The sequence below is a fragment of the Chiloscyllium plagiosum genome, chromosome 24 (assembly GCF_004010195.1).
Source record: "Chiloscyllium plagiosum isolate BGI_BamShark_2017 chromosome 24, ASM401019v2, whole genome shotgun sequence".
NCBI classification, from domain to species: Eukaryota; Metazoa; Chordata; class Chondrichthyes; order Orectolobiformes; family Hemiscylliidae; genus Chiloscyllium; species Chiloscyllium plagiosum.
In genome coordinates this window covers 2,045,292-2,060,606 of record NC_057733.1, presented here as the reverse complement: position 1 = coordinate 2,060,606, position 15,315 = coordinate 2,045,292, and the positions used below count along the sequence as shown (strand labels likewise).

At 42.0% G+C, this 15,315-nt stretch overlaps 1 protein-coding gene and 1 long non-coding RNA gene across 2 annotated transcripts in view; both read right to left on the bottom strand.

Moving 5' to 3' along the window:
- LOC122561958 overlaps positions 1 to 3,657 on the bottom strand; it is an 80,003-nt gene extending 76,346 nt beyond the window's left edge. The window contains exon 1 of the long non-coding RNA XR_006315174.1: positions 3,570 to 3,657. This is a non-coding gene — a long non-coding RNA (uncharacterized LOC122561958). The remainder of the gene's footprint in view (positions 1 to 3,569) is intronic.
- Positions 3,658 to 5,429: 1,772 nt separating this feature from the next.
- Positions 5,430 to 15,315, bottom strand: part of LOC122562332 (unconventional myosin-XV-like) — a 447,653-nt gene continuing 437,767 nt past the window's right edge. Inside the window, exons 63-65 of the mRNA XM_043715207.1 lie at positions 7,461 to 7,594; positions 6,915 to 7,055; positions 5,430 to 5,715 (exon numbers count right to left, since the gene is read on the bottom strand). Of these exons, the coding sequence (XP_043571142.1) occupies positions 5,650 to 5,715; positions 6,915 to 7,055; positions 7,461 to 7,594 (341 nt within the window). The 3' untranslated portion in view covers positions 5,430 to 5,649. The remainder of the gene's footprint in view (positions 5,716 to 6,914; positions 7,056 to 7,460; positions 7,595 to 15,315) is intronic.

The following is a 15,315-nucleotide window of genomic DNA, read 5'->3' as shown; positions in this document are numbered from 1 at the left end:
TGGCAGTTCATTCCATACACATACCACCCTCTGCATGAAAAAAATGCCCCTTAGGTCTCTTTTATATCTTTCCCCTCTCACCCTAAACCTACGGGAAAAGACTTTGCCTATTTATCCAATTCATGCCCTTCATAATTTTGTAAACCTCTATAAGGTCACCCCTCAGTCTCTGACGCTCCAGGGAAAACAGCCCCAGCCTGTTCAGCCTCTTCCTGTAGCTCACATCCTCCAACCCTGGCAACATCCTTGTAAATCTTTTCTGAACCCTTTCAAGTTTCACAACATCTTTCCGATAAGAAGGAGACCAGAACTGCACGCAATATTCCAACAGTGGCCTAACCAATGTCTTGTACAGCCGCAACATGACCTCCCAACTCCTGTACTCAATACTCTGACCAATAAAGGAAAGCATACCAAACGCCGCCTTCACTATCCTGTCTACCTGCAACTCCACTTTCAAGGAGCTATGAACCTGCACTCCAAGGTCTCTCAACACTCCCTAGGATCTTACCATTAAGTATATACGTCCTGCTAAGATTTGCTTTCCCAAAATGCAGCACCTCACATTTATCTGAATTAAACTCCATCTGCCACTTCTCAGCCCATTGGCCCATCTGGTCCAGATCTTGTTGTAATCTGAGGTAACCCTCTTCGCTGTCCACTACACCTCCAATTTTGGTGTTTTTTGCAAACTTACTAACTGTACCTCTTATGCTCGCATCCAATTTATATAAATGACAAAAAGTAGAGGACCCAGCACCGATCCTTGTGGCACTCCACTGGTCACAGGCCTCCATTCTGAAAAACAACTCTCCGCCGCCACCACCCTCTGTCTTCTACTTGATGTTCTGATATTGTAAACTTCAAAGCTTTAATAATTGTTTAGGGATTAAAAGAATTAGGAATAATTTTCCTGAGATGAAAAGGACAAAGAGAAATTTATGAAGGAATTAAAAGTAACGTACCAATTAACCATCCTTGGGAAGAAGGGGTCAAAACAATATAAACAAATTTTCCTGGGAGAGAGGAGGTAACACCTTGCTGCCTTATGACAAATGGGCAGTTAAGAATAGCTGCAAGAGGTGAAGGGGTTTAATTGCAGGACAGTCTGTATTTTTAACAGTTAACATTGAATGTCACAAGGAGTAGAGAAGCTAATTCTGATAAGAAGGCAAACTACAGACTTGATGACTCCAGACGTTTAATCAAAGTTCAGGATTCTTCAGCAGCAGAACTTTGAAGAACTACAACATATAAGGATTGAATCCTGGACAACCAGAGACAGACACTGCTGGTTGGAAATGAAGCTAAATTCCACCATTTATTGAATATTAGCTAAGCTGAACTGTGAGGCTTAACTTGCTGACTGGAGTCTTATTGTTACATGCAATAAATTTATGTAATTGTTTCAGTGGGTGTAGGTTTGCTCGCTGAGTTAGAAGGTTCATTTTTTCAGTATTTGTGAGATCTTTAAAACCTAATTAAAGGTAATTTGTGGTAATTTACACAACAATGACAAAGTACAAGCCCGTGGTGGTTCACGGACTCCCAGCCCAACTGCTTGTTCTGTGGTGCTGTGGAGTCCGTGGACCACATGTATATTGGGTGTGGGCATTTGCACTCCCTTTTTGATTTTCTTAAAACCCTTCTCCTCTGCTTTTGGTTGCACTTCAGTCCCATGCTCCTGATCTTCAGGCACCTGGTACAGAGGAGGGAGGGCAGGTCTGAAGACCTCCTCGTGGGTCTGCTCCTGGGCCTGGCCAAACTGGCCATAAACAGGTCCAGGCAGCGGGTCGTGAAGGGGGTCGTTAGGGCTGACTGCCTACCCCTCTTCCGCGGTTAGGTTAGAGCCCGGGTGTCCTTGGAGAAGGAGCACGCGGTGTCCACCAACATCCTGGAATTGTTCAGGGAGAGGTGGGCGCCGCAGGGAGTGGAGTGCATTATTTCCCACTCCAACTCTATTTTGATTTAATCCCTGCCCTCCCCTTCACTGTTTGATCACACAGCATTGCCCTTTGATGTGAAGGGCAGTGCTTGTCACTGGCTACTCGGGTGTTTTCCTTTCTTCCTGGTGGTGGAAATTGAATAAAGATTTGTGCACCTTGTGTCTCTCACTGTGTCTCACACCTGCACACACACAACATGGGTGCTGGGGAAAAAAATAAGCACTACCGCAGTTAAAAAAAAAAGGGTGTCAAACATCCTATTCACTCTGAGAGCTGGCTCTTGAGGGTGCTGGATCAGTAGAAAAATAAAATAAAATAAAACAAAACCCCACCCTAGCCCAGATGGAATTTCACATTGGCCCCAAGGTCCGGTACTTCCCGCCGGAGCCTGTGCCCCACAACCTGAGCCGCCTCTGGAATTTTAATTTTGTCCCTTTTAAGGATGTAAAAAGGCGGGCCCTGTATCGACTGCTGCTGCACACCGTCCACCTCTTCTCCCGACACACCTTGGTGTGCCCATTTGCCACCGGGCGGTGGGGATCCCCAGTGGAGGGCTCTCTATGCGGGAGTCCTCCCCCTTTCTCTCGGGGATCTGGGGTGGAGGGTGCTGCATGCAGCGGTCCCCTGCAACCGCAGATTGCGGTGGTTCACGGACTCCCAGTCCAACTGCTTGTTCTGTGGCGCTGTGGAGTCCGTGGACCACGTGTATATTGGGTGTGGGTGTTTGCACTCCCTTTTTGATTTTCTTAAAACCCTCCTCCTCAGATTTTGGTTGCACTTCAATCCCACGTTCCTGATCTTCGGGCACTCGGTACAGAGGAGGGAGGGCAGGTCTGAAGACCTCCTCGTGGGTCTGCTCCTGGGCCTGGCCAAACTGGCCATAAACAGGTCCAGGCAGCGGGCCGCGGAGGGGGTCGTTAGAGCCGACTGCCTGCCCCTCTTCCGCGGTTACGTTAGAGCCTGGGTGTCCTTGGAGAAGGAGCACGCGGTGTCCACCAACACCCTGGAGTTGTTCAGGGAGAGGTGGGCGCCGCAGGGAGTGGAGTGCATTATTTCCCACTCCAACTCTATTTTGATTTAATCCTTACCCTCTCCTTCACTGTTTTGATAACACAGCATTGCCCTTTGATGTGAAGGGCAGTGCTTGTCACTGGCCACTCAGGTGTTTTCCTTTCTTCCTGGTGGTGGAAATTGAATAAAGAATAGTACACCTTGTGTCTCTCACTGTGTCTCACACCTGCACACACACACCATGGGTGCTGGGGAAAAATAAGCACCACCGCAGTTAGGCGCTAGTGTGGGGGTTTTAAAACAAAACCCTCCTTACCCAGGATCAACCAGGGAACCATCTCTGAACTGCCTCCAATGCCAGTATATATTTCCTTTAGGAAGTGGACCAAAATTGATTTGAGTAGTGCGCTCTGGGTAATAACACTGACATGATTTGGCTAATACCAGTAGAATGATTTAGGAAATAGCGCTGGCATTGGTTTGACTAGTTGGTGAAGGAATCCTCTGATAGCAGCCAGTCCCTGAGTTTCTCGCGTGTGATTGACGGCCCCAAGTTACACTGCAGAAAATGACTGAATAGTAATGACAGAAAGCTTTGCCTTCGGCCCTCACATCTGCCTTGATAGCGGAGCCGGGTCGTTTTATCCAGATTGCATTCACCACCTCAGCCTCGATCCGCCCTCAGGCCGGCCACAGCGCGCAGGCGCAAGACCGGCCTCGAGGCAATGCGCATGCGCAGTAAAGGGGATCGTGCGGTCGGATCATTGCTTGGCAACGGAGAGGACGGTTGAAAATTGTCTGATTTTGAATAATTTCAGGGACTTTGGGGCAATTTTCTGTTGTTTCTGATGAAGCAGCCGGAAAACATTCCCCGGGGTAAGCAATGTTAGAATTTTTAAATTCTCATACAAATCAGTTGTAATGAAAAGTTATTGATGAAGTTCCATTCACTCACTGTCATTCTTTCCGCGGCTGTTCCTTGAGCCACTCCACATTCCCAGCGCTTTATTTAAATTCCTCTGGCATGTTTTCATTACTCTCCAGCCCCCACTACTACGCAAGGCTGTATACTTCTGAAATGCTAGTCTTTTGTGCAACCCTGATTTTAATCACCCTTCTATTAGTGGCTGTGCCTTCAGTCGCCTTGTCCTAAACTTTAGAATTCCTTACTCTTCAGATTGAGAACGTCTGTTAACCTTAAATCTTGTCCTTAAACGTGTGGATGGAGTGTTACTTGCTGGCTATAGTCACTGTGCAAATGGATCATGTGGGACATTCTGATAGTCCTTGGTCTCATCCTAGGAATATACATGGTTGTCCGCTTATGCATGAAATGGATTGTACATTGCTGTTCACCTAAGCTAAATAGGAATCTGGTTAATTGACCCTTTGTCTACCCCTGTACCACCATGCCTGAACTTTCATGCTGAAATTCAGTATCTTTCAGACTCTGCTTCTCCGGACGATGACTCACCAGAGGAGGCACTTGACTTATTGAGAATACAAATCGACTGAATGGACAAATTATAATTATGCTATGTAGTTGGCATGAAATGTCAAAAGGAAGGAATGAGAAAGCCTTAAAACGTAAGTCTATAGACTAAAATGTAATGTTGAATTATAGAACGCATTTGCTACATACTAGAAAATAGGCAGGGAGGGTAAGGCAATTAAGAACATTTGCCTTAACATCAGTGAATCTGCATAAATAGGACACCGAGTGATAATATTCATGGCTGTTCCTTTATGAGATTAATAACAGTGTTTGATTCTGATCTCGAAACAAAACTCGGTATCAATTAACTTCTCTCCTGAGTTATTGTCCTTCACTGTTATCTGTCTAGTTCAGAACAAGCAGAGCTTTTGTAAACTTTTGTAAAGAAAGTCTGTTTGTGACAGTACAGCTTTTGTAAAACATTTTGTATAAGGGTAGCCTGTTTGTGATGGCTCAGCCGAGTAGCCTGCCAGGGTTCTTGAAGAGCTGATGTTCTACTCTCTTGGGTTATTAGAATCCACTTAGCCTGGCTTAGAGGTATCAGTGTTATGTTGTGATAGTGATGTTATTAGTAAATAAAGGGGATGACTAAAATTAAACTAAACTGTCTGCAAGAGGTTTTTTTATACCAGACTACCAAACGTATGATCTCTGGGACGAACCAGGAGAGGCTTACAGGTTGAGTTCGTAAGGGATTCCCTGGGCCATCTCAAATCTGTACTTTATCAAGATAGCCCTAAAAAAAATGGCCTTTTGACCCCTTTTTTAATACCTGCCAAAGTCTGTGTGGCTCGCTGCCAAATATTTTCACAACAATCCTGAGGAGTGCTCTAAAATGGTTTATTACATTTAGGATTGGGGTTATAAACGTAGACTGTTGTAAATCCTCCACGCAATGATAGCTGTGTGTTTCGGATTTCACTGCATGGCCTGTCTGCTACCTAAAGCCAACCAAGATACAAACACAACAGCCCAGATTGTGTGACATTGTGATGGTTGTTCCTTTTTTTTATTTTCTCTTTACTATACAATTGAAGGTAAGTCACAGCCGCTGGTCGCAGCTCAGTACCCGTATTGATTTTCACGCAAGACGAGGAGTGCCTTCTCCTGCTCCTGATAGGCATTGGTTGTGTTTTGACGAAAGTGATAATTCATTTAGCAGAGTTTCCAGTTGGTTGGATTTTGCATCATGTGTGATCATGAGTCACTGTGCATTAAAAGCTCATCAAGTATCTTTGCGATTATATGGCAGACTTCTTTGGCCTGGAGAAAAAAAAAGCACTTGTCAAAATAATGGTTCATGCTATTACTTGATTTTCTGTTGGAGACTACTGTAAGCTTCACAACTAACTTTACCATCATGACTGCATTCAGTCAAAAGGATGTTAGGCAGCGCCATATTTAACTATTTGAATCTCTTCTCAATTATCAGCAAAGTGATGCAGGTTGTCATCAACAGTGCATCAAGCAGCATCTGCTCAGCAGCAACCTGCTCACATACCTAAGTTTGGTTTCTGCCAAGGCCACTGGATACAAGAACATCAACTAGCCACAAAAAGACATGACCTATTCTCACTAGTATCTTTACATACAGATGAGGAAGAACACCACTTCGACTGGGACAACACATCCATCCAAGGACAAGCCAAACAGAAACATTCGCGAGAATTCTTAGAAGCATGGCATTCTAACTGGAACTCTATCAACAAACACATTGACCCCCTGAGAAAAAGAACAGGAAATGACATTACCACAGGAAATAGCATCACAAACCCAAGGAAACCTAAACACACAAATAAAAAGCAGGCCATACCACCAGTGCTTCATTCGGAGGCTTTCTGATGATGTTACCTAGCATGGTGACGCAATGTCTGAAAACGAACCTCCCAGCTCAGTTAGCAAACTGTTCGTAAGGGATTCCCTGGGCCATCCAGGACTAGATTAGGTTAGGATAGCTGGTCGGCATGGACGAGTTGGACCGAAGGGTCTGTTTCCGTGCTGTACATCTCTATGACTATTTTATTTAACCCCTCGGGTGAGAGATGCTTTATTAAAGAAAAACCATATCAAGTACCCATCGTCTACATCGATTATCAATTGTTTGGATATAGTGTGGGTCTCTCTCTACATAATTCCATAATTCCTTTACTTCTCTTTCAACAATGATTGTCAGTCACAAACTCAGATGAGAAAGCCCTCTTGTACCACTACAATATTTTTCAATTTATGTCAATCACTCTGTGGCTTTTCTGAGTGGGCCCAGCGGTAAGTAAATTTGAAGCTATGTATTGCTGACTAAGTAAGAACTGGATTCAAGCTATCATATCATAATTCCCAAGCCCCTCTACATCTGGCAATCAGTCTCAGTAAGTGCTGGATTTGAATCCCAAAGTCAGTGATGAAAGGTTAGCCAATTTATTTTGCCTGCTTATTAAGCTGCAGTAATTTATATTTCATTTTACCTCTTTCAGTTCAAAGGTGATTGTCTGTGGTTTGATTGAAGAGCCAAAGTTGATTTCCATCTCTCGGATTTTCGATCCATTGGTTGGGTGCAAGGAGCGCATTGTCTGGATCTCCATCAGAGGGATCTTCAGGAGGTCATTCTGCAACAAGTGATTAGTTCTACAGATCAAACATGCTTATAAATTGGGAATCTTATAGTGCAGATATATCATCAAATAACAAGCAGAACACTGCAAGCTTGTTAATAAAATCACAAGAAATCAGAGCAGAAGTCTGCCATTTGTCTCATTCAGACTGCTCTACCATTAATTAATACCATGTCAGATACGACAGTGGCCATAAATGCACTTTCCTGAATGTTCCAATAATCCTTGACCCTCTTGTACATCAAAAGTCCGAAGCTATTAGATACATATCAGTCAGGAGTAATGTGACTGAAGCAATTTGACACTTTATGTAGATTCTCAGTGTCCAATATATCCTAATGTGGAATTTATTATACAGAGCAGATATTCAAGAAGTTTGGTGCATGTAGTATACCATACCTTGGTATTCTCATTTAAGATAATTAGATCATCCTGATTGACTGCTAAAATGCATGGACTTGGAATCCAATGTTCACTTGTCTTTTTCACCATGAAGATATTGTAACCAAACAGAGGCATAGCCTTCACTTCACCTGAACACAGAAAAAAGAGAAAATTAGGTGTAATTTTGAGTTTGTAGAAACTGAATGGAACATGGGAAGGAATCAAGAGGGATTGTTGTACTGGGTATATTAGACTGCCTGTCCCCATGGATTGTGATAGGGCTTTTCACTAGTTTGACTTAGGTTTGATGGCATAGCAATATTAACATCTCACTGAGTTACTTTATATCTGACGTAGGCCTTACAACAATGGAAATGTGTGCACCTGAATATCCAATGCTATGACAGGAGGATTTCCTTTTTATTCCACAGTGGTTCAGAGTCACTCATTTCACATATCATAAACTGCTGAAGAATCAAAATAGGTTCAGTATCTTCTTTCGGAATCTTCACACTGTTTTATGGTGTTCCCAAAAACAGCCCATTCCCGAAGCCATATCCATAGCCCTGCACTCATCCCTGGAACACGTGGACAACAAAGACACCTACATCAGACTCCTGCTCATTGACTACAGCACCATCTTCAACACTATTATCCCCGCCAGACTGATCTCAAAACTGCGTGACCTTGGTCTCAGCTCAGCTGTCTGCAACTGGATTCTCAGCTTTCTGAACCACAGACTACTACGCCATCTACAAGTTTACTGATGACAAAACCATAGTGGGCCAGATATCTAACAATGATGATTCAAATTCAGAAGAGAGATAAAGGGCTTGGTGACGTGGTGCAATGAGAACAACTTCGCTCTCAACATCGGCAAATGTACAGAACTGACCATTGACTTCAGAAAGAAAGGAGAAGAACATGCCTCATCTATACCAATGGAACTGAGGTTGAGAGATTGGAGAGCATCAAGTTCCACGAAGTGTTGATAACCGACAACTGTCCTGGACTTCCCTCATAGATACAACAGTCATTGAAGGCACAACAATGTCTCATCTTCCTCAGGTGGCTCAGGAAATTTGGCATGACCATACGGACCCTCATCAGCTTCTACGGTTTGCACCACTGAGAGCATACTTTCCATGTGCATAATAGCCTGGTATGGAAACTACAGAATGTGGACAGTCCAGACCATCACAGAAGCCATTCGTGTACTCCATTTACAAAGCTTGCTGCTGCGGAAAGGCTGCCAACATCATCAAATACCCATCACACTGTTACAATGCGGAAGTCGAACCCTTCTGTTTATTAAACCAAATACCCAGAAAAACTTGCCTTGCTTTGTAATCTGTTTAAAATGTGAGTGACAGAGAATTCCTAACTTCCACTATTTCAAGAACAAATAACAATTTATTTTCCTAACTCTAATAGTGAACATTAAATAAAAACTATTCACAAATCCAAGCCCTCTTTTCTTAACTACTTACTATCTGACCCGAACTCCATTAAAAATATGCTGTTCCAATAACACACTTATTAAACATTACATTAACTTAACCTCAAGACCACACAGTCTTTGTCTTCTCCACTATCTTCAGTCTTCTGGTTGCTGATCTCTCTGGCTCATCTTTTCTTTTACTGCAAGTATGTTTTACACGAAAAGGTACATTTGACAGAGAGTGTTTCCTAATTTCTTTGACAGCAAGATATTAGACGGTCAATTAGCTCTCTGGCTCTCTTTGACCAATTTTCAAAATGCCCACGTTTTTTGTACCACCCAACATCATACTGTCTCATTGATCCGATGTTGTTAAAACAATAAATTCAAAATTGATGGGTTTTAGTATCCTGGGCACAATTTAAACTAATTGGTTAAATTTGAATTGTTGTCCAAACAGCAACCCAAAACTCAGGTATCCATTTAACAGCCATTTGCTACATATATCTGTTTTAGAACAGCACATCTTTCAGCCTTTCCATTCGGGCAACTGAGCCTGCACGTTAAGTTTGCTTAAAAATTCAGAAAACACTTTCTATTTTAAAGTGAATATACATGCTTTCAACTTTGTAACACCTCTCTCCTTAAGAAACAAATGAACTATCATAATGAAAAGATGGCTTCATTTTTTTTTCTATAATTCTTAATACCAATACTATGAAACACATATGTCCTTAATCCATTCTGCACATTGGAATTGATATGTCCAATCTTATCTACCCTTTTTTTTAAATCTGCGATAACGTATCGGCTATCTCACTTTTACGATACACAACATGTACAGTTTGTAAATTAAAAGTCTCTAACATAAGACTCCAATGAAATAGTCTCACATTTTTGTCTTTAAATCTCTCAAAAAATGTGAGGATTGTGGTCTGTGTACACAACCGAGACATTGTTTGTCACGTGGGCGACACAGTGGTTAGCACTGCTGCCTCACAGCGCCAGAGGCCGGGTTCAATTCCCGCCTCAGGTGACTGACTGTGTGGAGTTTGCACGTTCTCCCCGTGTCTGCGTGGGTTTCCTCTGGGTGCTCTGGTTTCCTCCCACAGTCCAAAGATGTGCAGGTCAGGTGAATTGGCCATGCTAAATTGCCCGTAGTGTTAGGTGAAGGGGTAAATGTATGGGTGGGTTGTAGGTCAGTGTGGGCTTGTTGGGCTGAATGGCCTGTTTTCACACTAAGTAATCAAATCTAACATAGAAAAAATAAACCTGAAAATGTTGTAAGACCAGTACCAAATTCAATAATGCTTTTTCAATTGTTGAGCATTTTCTCTGGTGGATATTGAGCTTTTTTGAAAATTAGCCATTTGGCCGTTCAATTCCATCCTCATCTCCCTGTGTCAATACACTTTCAACTCCGAAATTGCTAGTATCGATTGCAACTTCGAAGATTTTCAAAACAAATGGTGTAGCTATAACTGGTGTGGTAGTTAATACAACTTTTAAATTCTCAAATGCATCCTTGCATTGTTCTGTCCACCAAAACTTTGTGTTCTTCTTTAGTAAATCTGTCAGCGTTGCCACTATGCTGCTCAGGTTTGGAACAAACCTCAGATAGAACTTGCTCCATCCCAAAAATTGAAGCACTCCTTTGTTCGAGGATGGCCATGGAAATTCCTCAAAGGCCTTCATCCTTACGTTCCTTGGGGTCATACTTCCATGTCTCCGAATGTTATGTCCCAAGAACGTCACCTCTGCCTTCACGAATTCTGTTTTCTTTAAGTTTATTCGCAGTTTTGCTTCTCATAATTGTTCAAAGAGCTCTGCCAATGTGTGATCTTTCCAGGACTCACTAATGATCACCACATCATCCAGATAAACTGCAAAATTTGTTAATTTGGCCACAACTCTGCTCGTGAGTCTTTGGAATGTGATTGGTGCATTCTTCATTCCAAAGGGCATCACTTGGAATTGGTATTTGGTGTTATAAATGTAGAAACTTCTTTTGCTTTCTCTGATAAAGGGCAGCTCAGTGATTAGCACTGCTACCTCATAATGCCAGGGTCCCGGGTTTGATTCCACCTCGGGCAAGTGTCTGTGTGGAGTTTGCACATTCTCTCCCTGTCTGGGTTCCTGCCGGGTGCTCCAGTTTCCTCCCACAGTCCAAAGATGTACAAGTTTGGCAGATTGCTCATGCTAAATTGCCTGTAGTGTTCAGGGATGTGCAGGCAATGTAGGTCAGCCATCTGGGTGGGATACTGTTTGGTGTGGACCCAAACAGGGTGTCAGCCAACTGTAAGAATTCTATAATGAAAGGTACCTGCCAATAACCATGCAGTTAGTCCAACTTTGTAATGTAAGTAGCTTGTCCAACTTTCTCTAGATAGTCCTCCAACCTTGATATTGGATAGAGTTCCAATTTAGTTATGGCATTGATCTTCCGATAGTCCACACAAAAGCGTTGAGTTCTGTCATATTTGGGAACTAACACAATCACCGAACTCGACTCACTCTGACTCGGTTCGATCATGTGTTTGTTGAGCATCATATCCACTTCCTTCTGGACCTGTACGGCTTTGAGAGGATTAAGCCTATAGGGGTATTGTTTTATCGGAACACGTTCCTACTTCCACCTCATACAATATAGTATTAGTCATCCCCATTCTATTCCTGCATATGTCCTCATACTGCTGCAACAAACCTTTCAACTTGGTTCTTTGCTCCTGAGGCAGACAGCTCACTATCCTTAGGCAAAAGTAAGGACTGCAGATGCTGGAAACCAGAGTTTAGATCAGAGTGGTGCTGGAAAAGCACAGCAGGTCAGGCAGCATCTGAGGAGCAGGAAAATCGACGTTTCACGCAAAAGCCCTTCAACAGGAATAGAGGCAGGAATTTCCATTCTGATTTAAGCTCACTATCCTTTCCTAGTCCTCAAGTACTTCCTCGTTATTTAACATATTTTGAGGCACATCAAATTCCACACCATCTGGATTTGACTCCTCACTCTCTGGGGCAGTAACTAACGCTTGTTTCTCCAGTTCCCTGTCTCTATTTCAACATATTCACATGACATGACCGATTTCAGTTTTCTTCTATCCGGCATCTTTACCAGATAGTTTACCTGACTCAACTTTTTCCTAATGTGATAGGACCACTAAACCTGGCTTTAAGGGATCTCCTACCAATGGTAATAATACTAATACATCATCCCCACAGGAAAACGTCCAAATTTGAGAGTTTTTATGTGCCTCCTGCTTCAATCTATGCTGTGCCGTTTAGTTCAGGCGCTGTTTAGTTAATTCACCTACTGGCAATTCATGTGCTACCCATAATATCTCCTATCTGTATGCTACCAGCAACACAATCTGGTGCACTTCTGTCCATTTCTCCTCTGCAGTAATCTGCCATGGTCTCCATTTTCATCTTAGGACTCTATTCTTAAGATAATAACCATCGGGAATACATTCGGATTCATTTTCTGAGTGTGTGTGTATATATAGTCTCATTTTTCTGTTGTAAGTCCACAGATTATCACTCTCTCAGGTAACATGTCAGGACTAAACACCTCTTCCTGACCCTCTGTCTGTTCAGATTTTTACATCAAACAGGGAGTCAGCTAAATGAATCTCAACTCCTTTATTTTTCTTTTTAGTTTTTCCTTCTTGCTGGAAGTTATGACAGTGGAATCTTGTTACTACACAGTCTGAAGAAATTCCAGGGTTTTAACTCCTCAGCATTTTGGTCTTCTTTTGACTTTTCCACCAAAAGGGGTGTCATTCCCACCTTAGATCCTGCTGAGTCATTCCCAAAAACAAACTATATTCCTGAAACTGACAATCAAGCCCACTGTTGGCTCTACAACCTGATCTTACACAGGGGAATGCTAAATTTCTACCTACCTATTCCACAAATTATCACTCTCTTAAGTAACATGTCAGAAAGAGTGCAAATACCTTAATCTCTTACTACTAGAAACTGACCAGATCCCATATCTCTTAAAATTGTAACTTCTTTCCTTTCTCCCCCAGTTCTTCCTGAGTAAGCTTTACTCACAGAGGTGAAGTCTTTATAGAAATCGAGCACTAACTCAATACCCAGCCCCTGCCTAGGCTGTGCAATCTCCAGAGCTCCTTGACTTTTCTTGGGGTTTCCTTTACTACTTCCACTCATCCCACTGGCCTAGCCTCTTTTACCACATCTCTTCCCTTTCTTCAATGACCAGTACTGCGACTTTATTTGTCCCATTTTATGGAAGTGAAGACACCTTTTCCCAGTGCCTTTCTTAAACTACCAGCACTATAGTATTACAGTGAAAACACCTGAGGCCTTTCACCTCCTTTCCACCCTCTTGGGTTTCCTTGTTCACCTGTGGTAGACTATTCCCAGTGTGATCTACTCTTTGCTTTGTAGTGTAGGATTTCCACTTCTCCCAATTTCTGTCCCTCATGGTATAGAATTCCTGATGGAAGCTAAATTTCACCTTATGTACCAATGGATATTCACCTGCCATTTCTGCTGCTGTTCTCACTTCTTGAAATTCCTGTTCATCTACATAAGTTCTTATCATCTCTGGAAGTGAGTTTTTAAACTCCTCCAGCAGAATAATTTCTCTTAGAGCTTCATATGTCTTGTCTATTTTTACAGCTCTGTCCACTCCACCTGCCAATTTTTCTCTCTGGCGCTGTGAGGCAGCAGTGCTAACCACTGTGCCACCGTGCCGCCCGTCTTGTCTATTTTTACAGCTCTGTCCACTCCACCTGCCAATTTTTCAAATGAAATTAAAAAAGGCTTCAACATCTTTCTTATTGAAATGTGGCAATGTTTTAACATCTTTGTATACATCCCTACCTTCTCCCTTCATCTCCATCCTGTTAACTTAACTTTCCTGACTAATTCACAACTTTTTCTCCCTTTCTCTTCTCTTTCTCTCTCTTTTTGCTCAGCTAAGAACCTTCTGTCTCTTTCTTTATCTTCTAAATCCAGTTGCCTCATTTGCAATTTAAGATTTTCTAACTCCACTACACTTGTCTGTTTCTCTGATATACCTAAGTGCTTGACCAACTCCTTTTCAATTTCACCTCTCCTTTTGTCCTTGGTCAATTCTAACCTGTTTGCTAATTCTAAAAGCATATCCTTCCTCTATCTTTCTAAAATTTCTTAGCAAATTTGGGAAGCATCTTCAAACCCTAGAACCTCTTTAGCAATGTTGAGTATTTCTCTCACTTTCAATTTAACCAAACACAAGTAACTGAAAATAAACAAATTTTCTCACCTAAGTTTTATTTAAAGATCAGGAGGAGAGTAATCACCAAATGTTTAACTGCTGGGATCTTTTGTCCCCAAATCTGTTCAAATCTGTCCAAGACCTGGATGATGAGCTCCCAACCATTACGATGCGGAAGTCGAACTCCTCTGTTAATTAAAACCAAACCCCAGAAAAGCTCACCTCACTTCATAATTTGTTAAAATGTGAGTGATAGAGAACTCCTAACTTCCACTATTTCAAGAAAAATGACAATTTATTTGCCTATCTCTAATAGTGAACATTAAACAAAAAGTATTCACAAATCAAAGTGTCCCTTTTCTTAAGTACTTATTATCTGACCCAAACCATAAAAAATAGTCTATTCCAATAATACACTTATTAAACATTGCATTAACTTAATCTTAATACCACACAGTCTCTGCCTTCTCTGCTGACTTCAGTCTTCTGGCTGCTGATCTGCCTGGGTATGTTTTACATGAAAAGGTACCTTTTAATAGAGAGTGCTTTCTAATTTCTTTGAGAGCAAGATGTTAGATGGGTAGTTAGCTATCAGGCTCTATGGCAGTTATTTTCTCTGAACCATTTTTTAAAATGCCCACATTTATTATACCCCCCAGCGTCATACTATCTCATTGGTTCGATGTTGTCAAAACAATAAATTCAAACTCGACTGGGTTTTAGTATGCTGGGCATAATTTGAACTAATTGGTTAAATTTTAATTGTTGTCCAAACAGCAACCAAAACCCAGGTATCCATTTAACAGTCATTTGCTACATGTATCTATTTTGGAACAGCTTAGCTCCCAGCTTTCCATTTGGGCAGCTGAGCTAGCACTTTAAGCTTACTTCAAAATTCAGAAAACACTTTCTATTTTAAAGTTAACATACATGCTTTTGACTTTATAACAGCACCCTGGTAATGGTCTCCTACAACCTGTTCTGTCAGGCAGAAGATACAGAAGCCTGAACACCCGCACCAGCAGGTTCAGAAACAGCTTCTTCCTGGCCATTTTAGACTGATGAATGGATTCTCTAGCCTCAAATAATGCTGATCTTGCTAACGCTTGATCTTGCCTAGTGTACACCCTGTGCAACATAACCTGTACGCCTTTGTCTAAGTCTTTTGATTTGTTTATCCTTGCTTGCTATGGTCTGCTTGT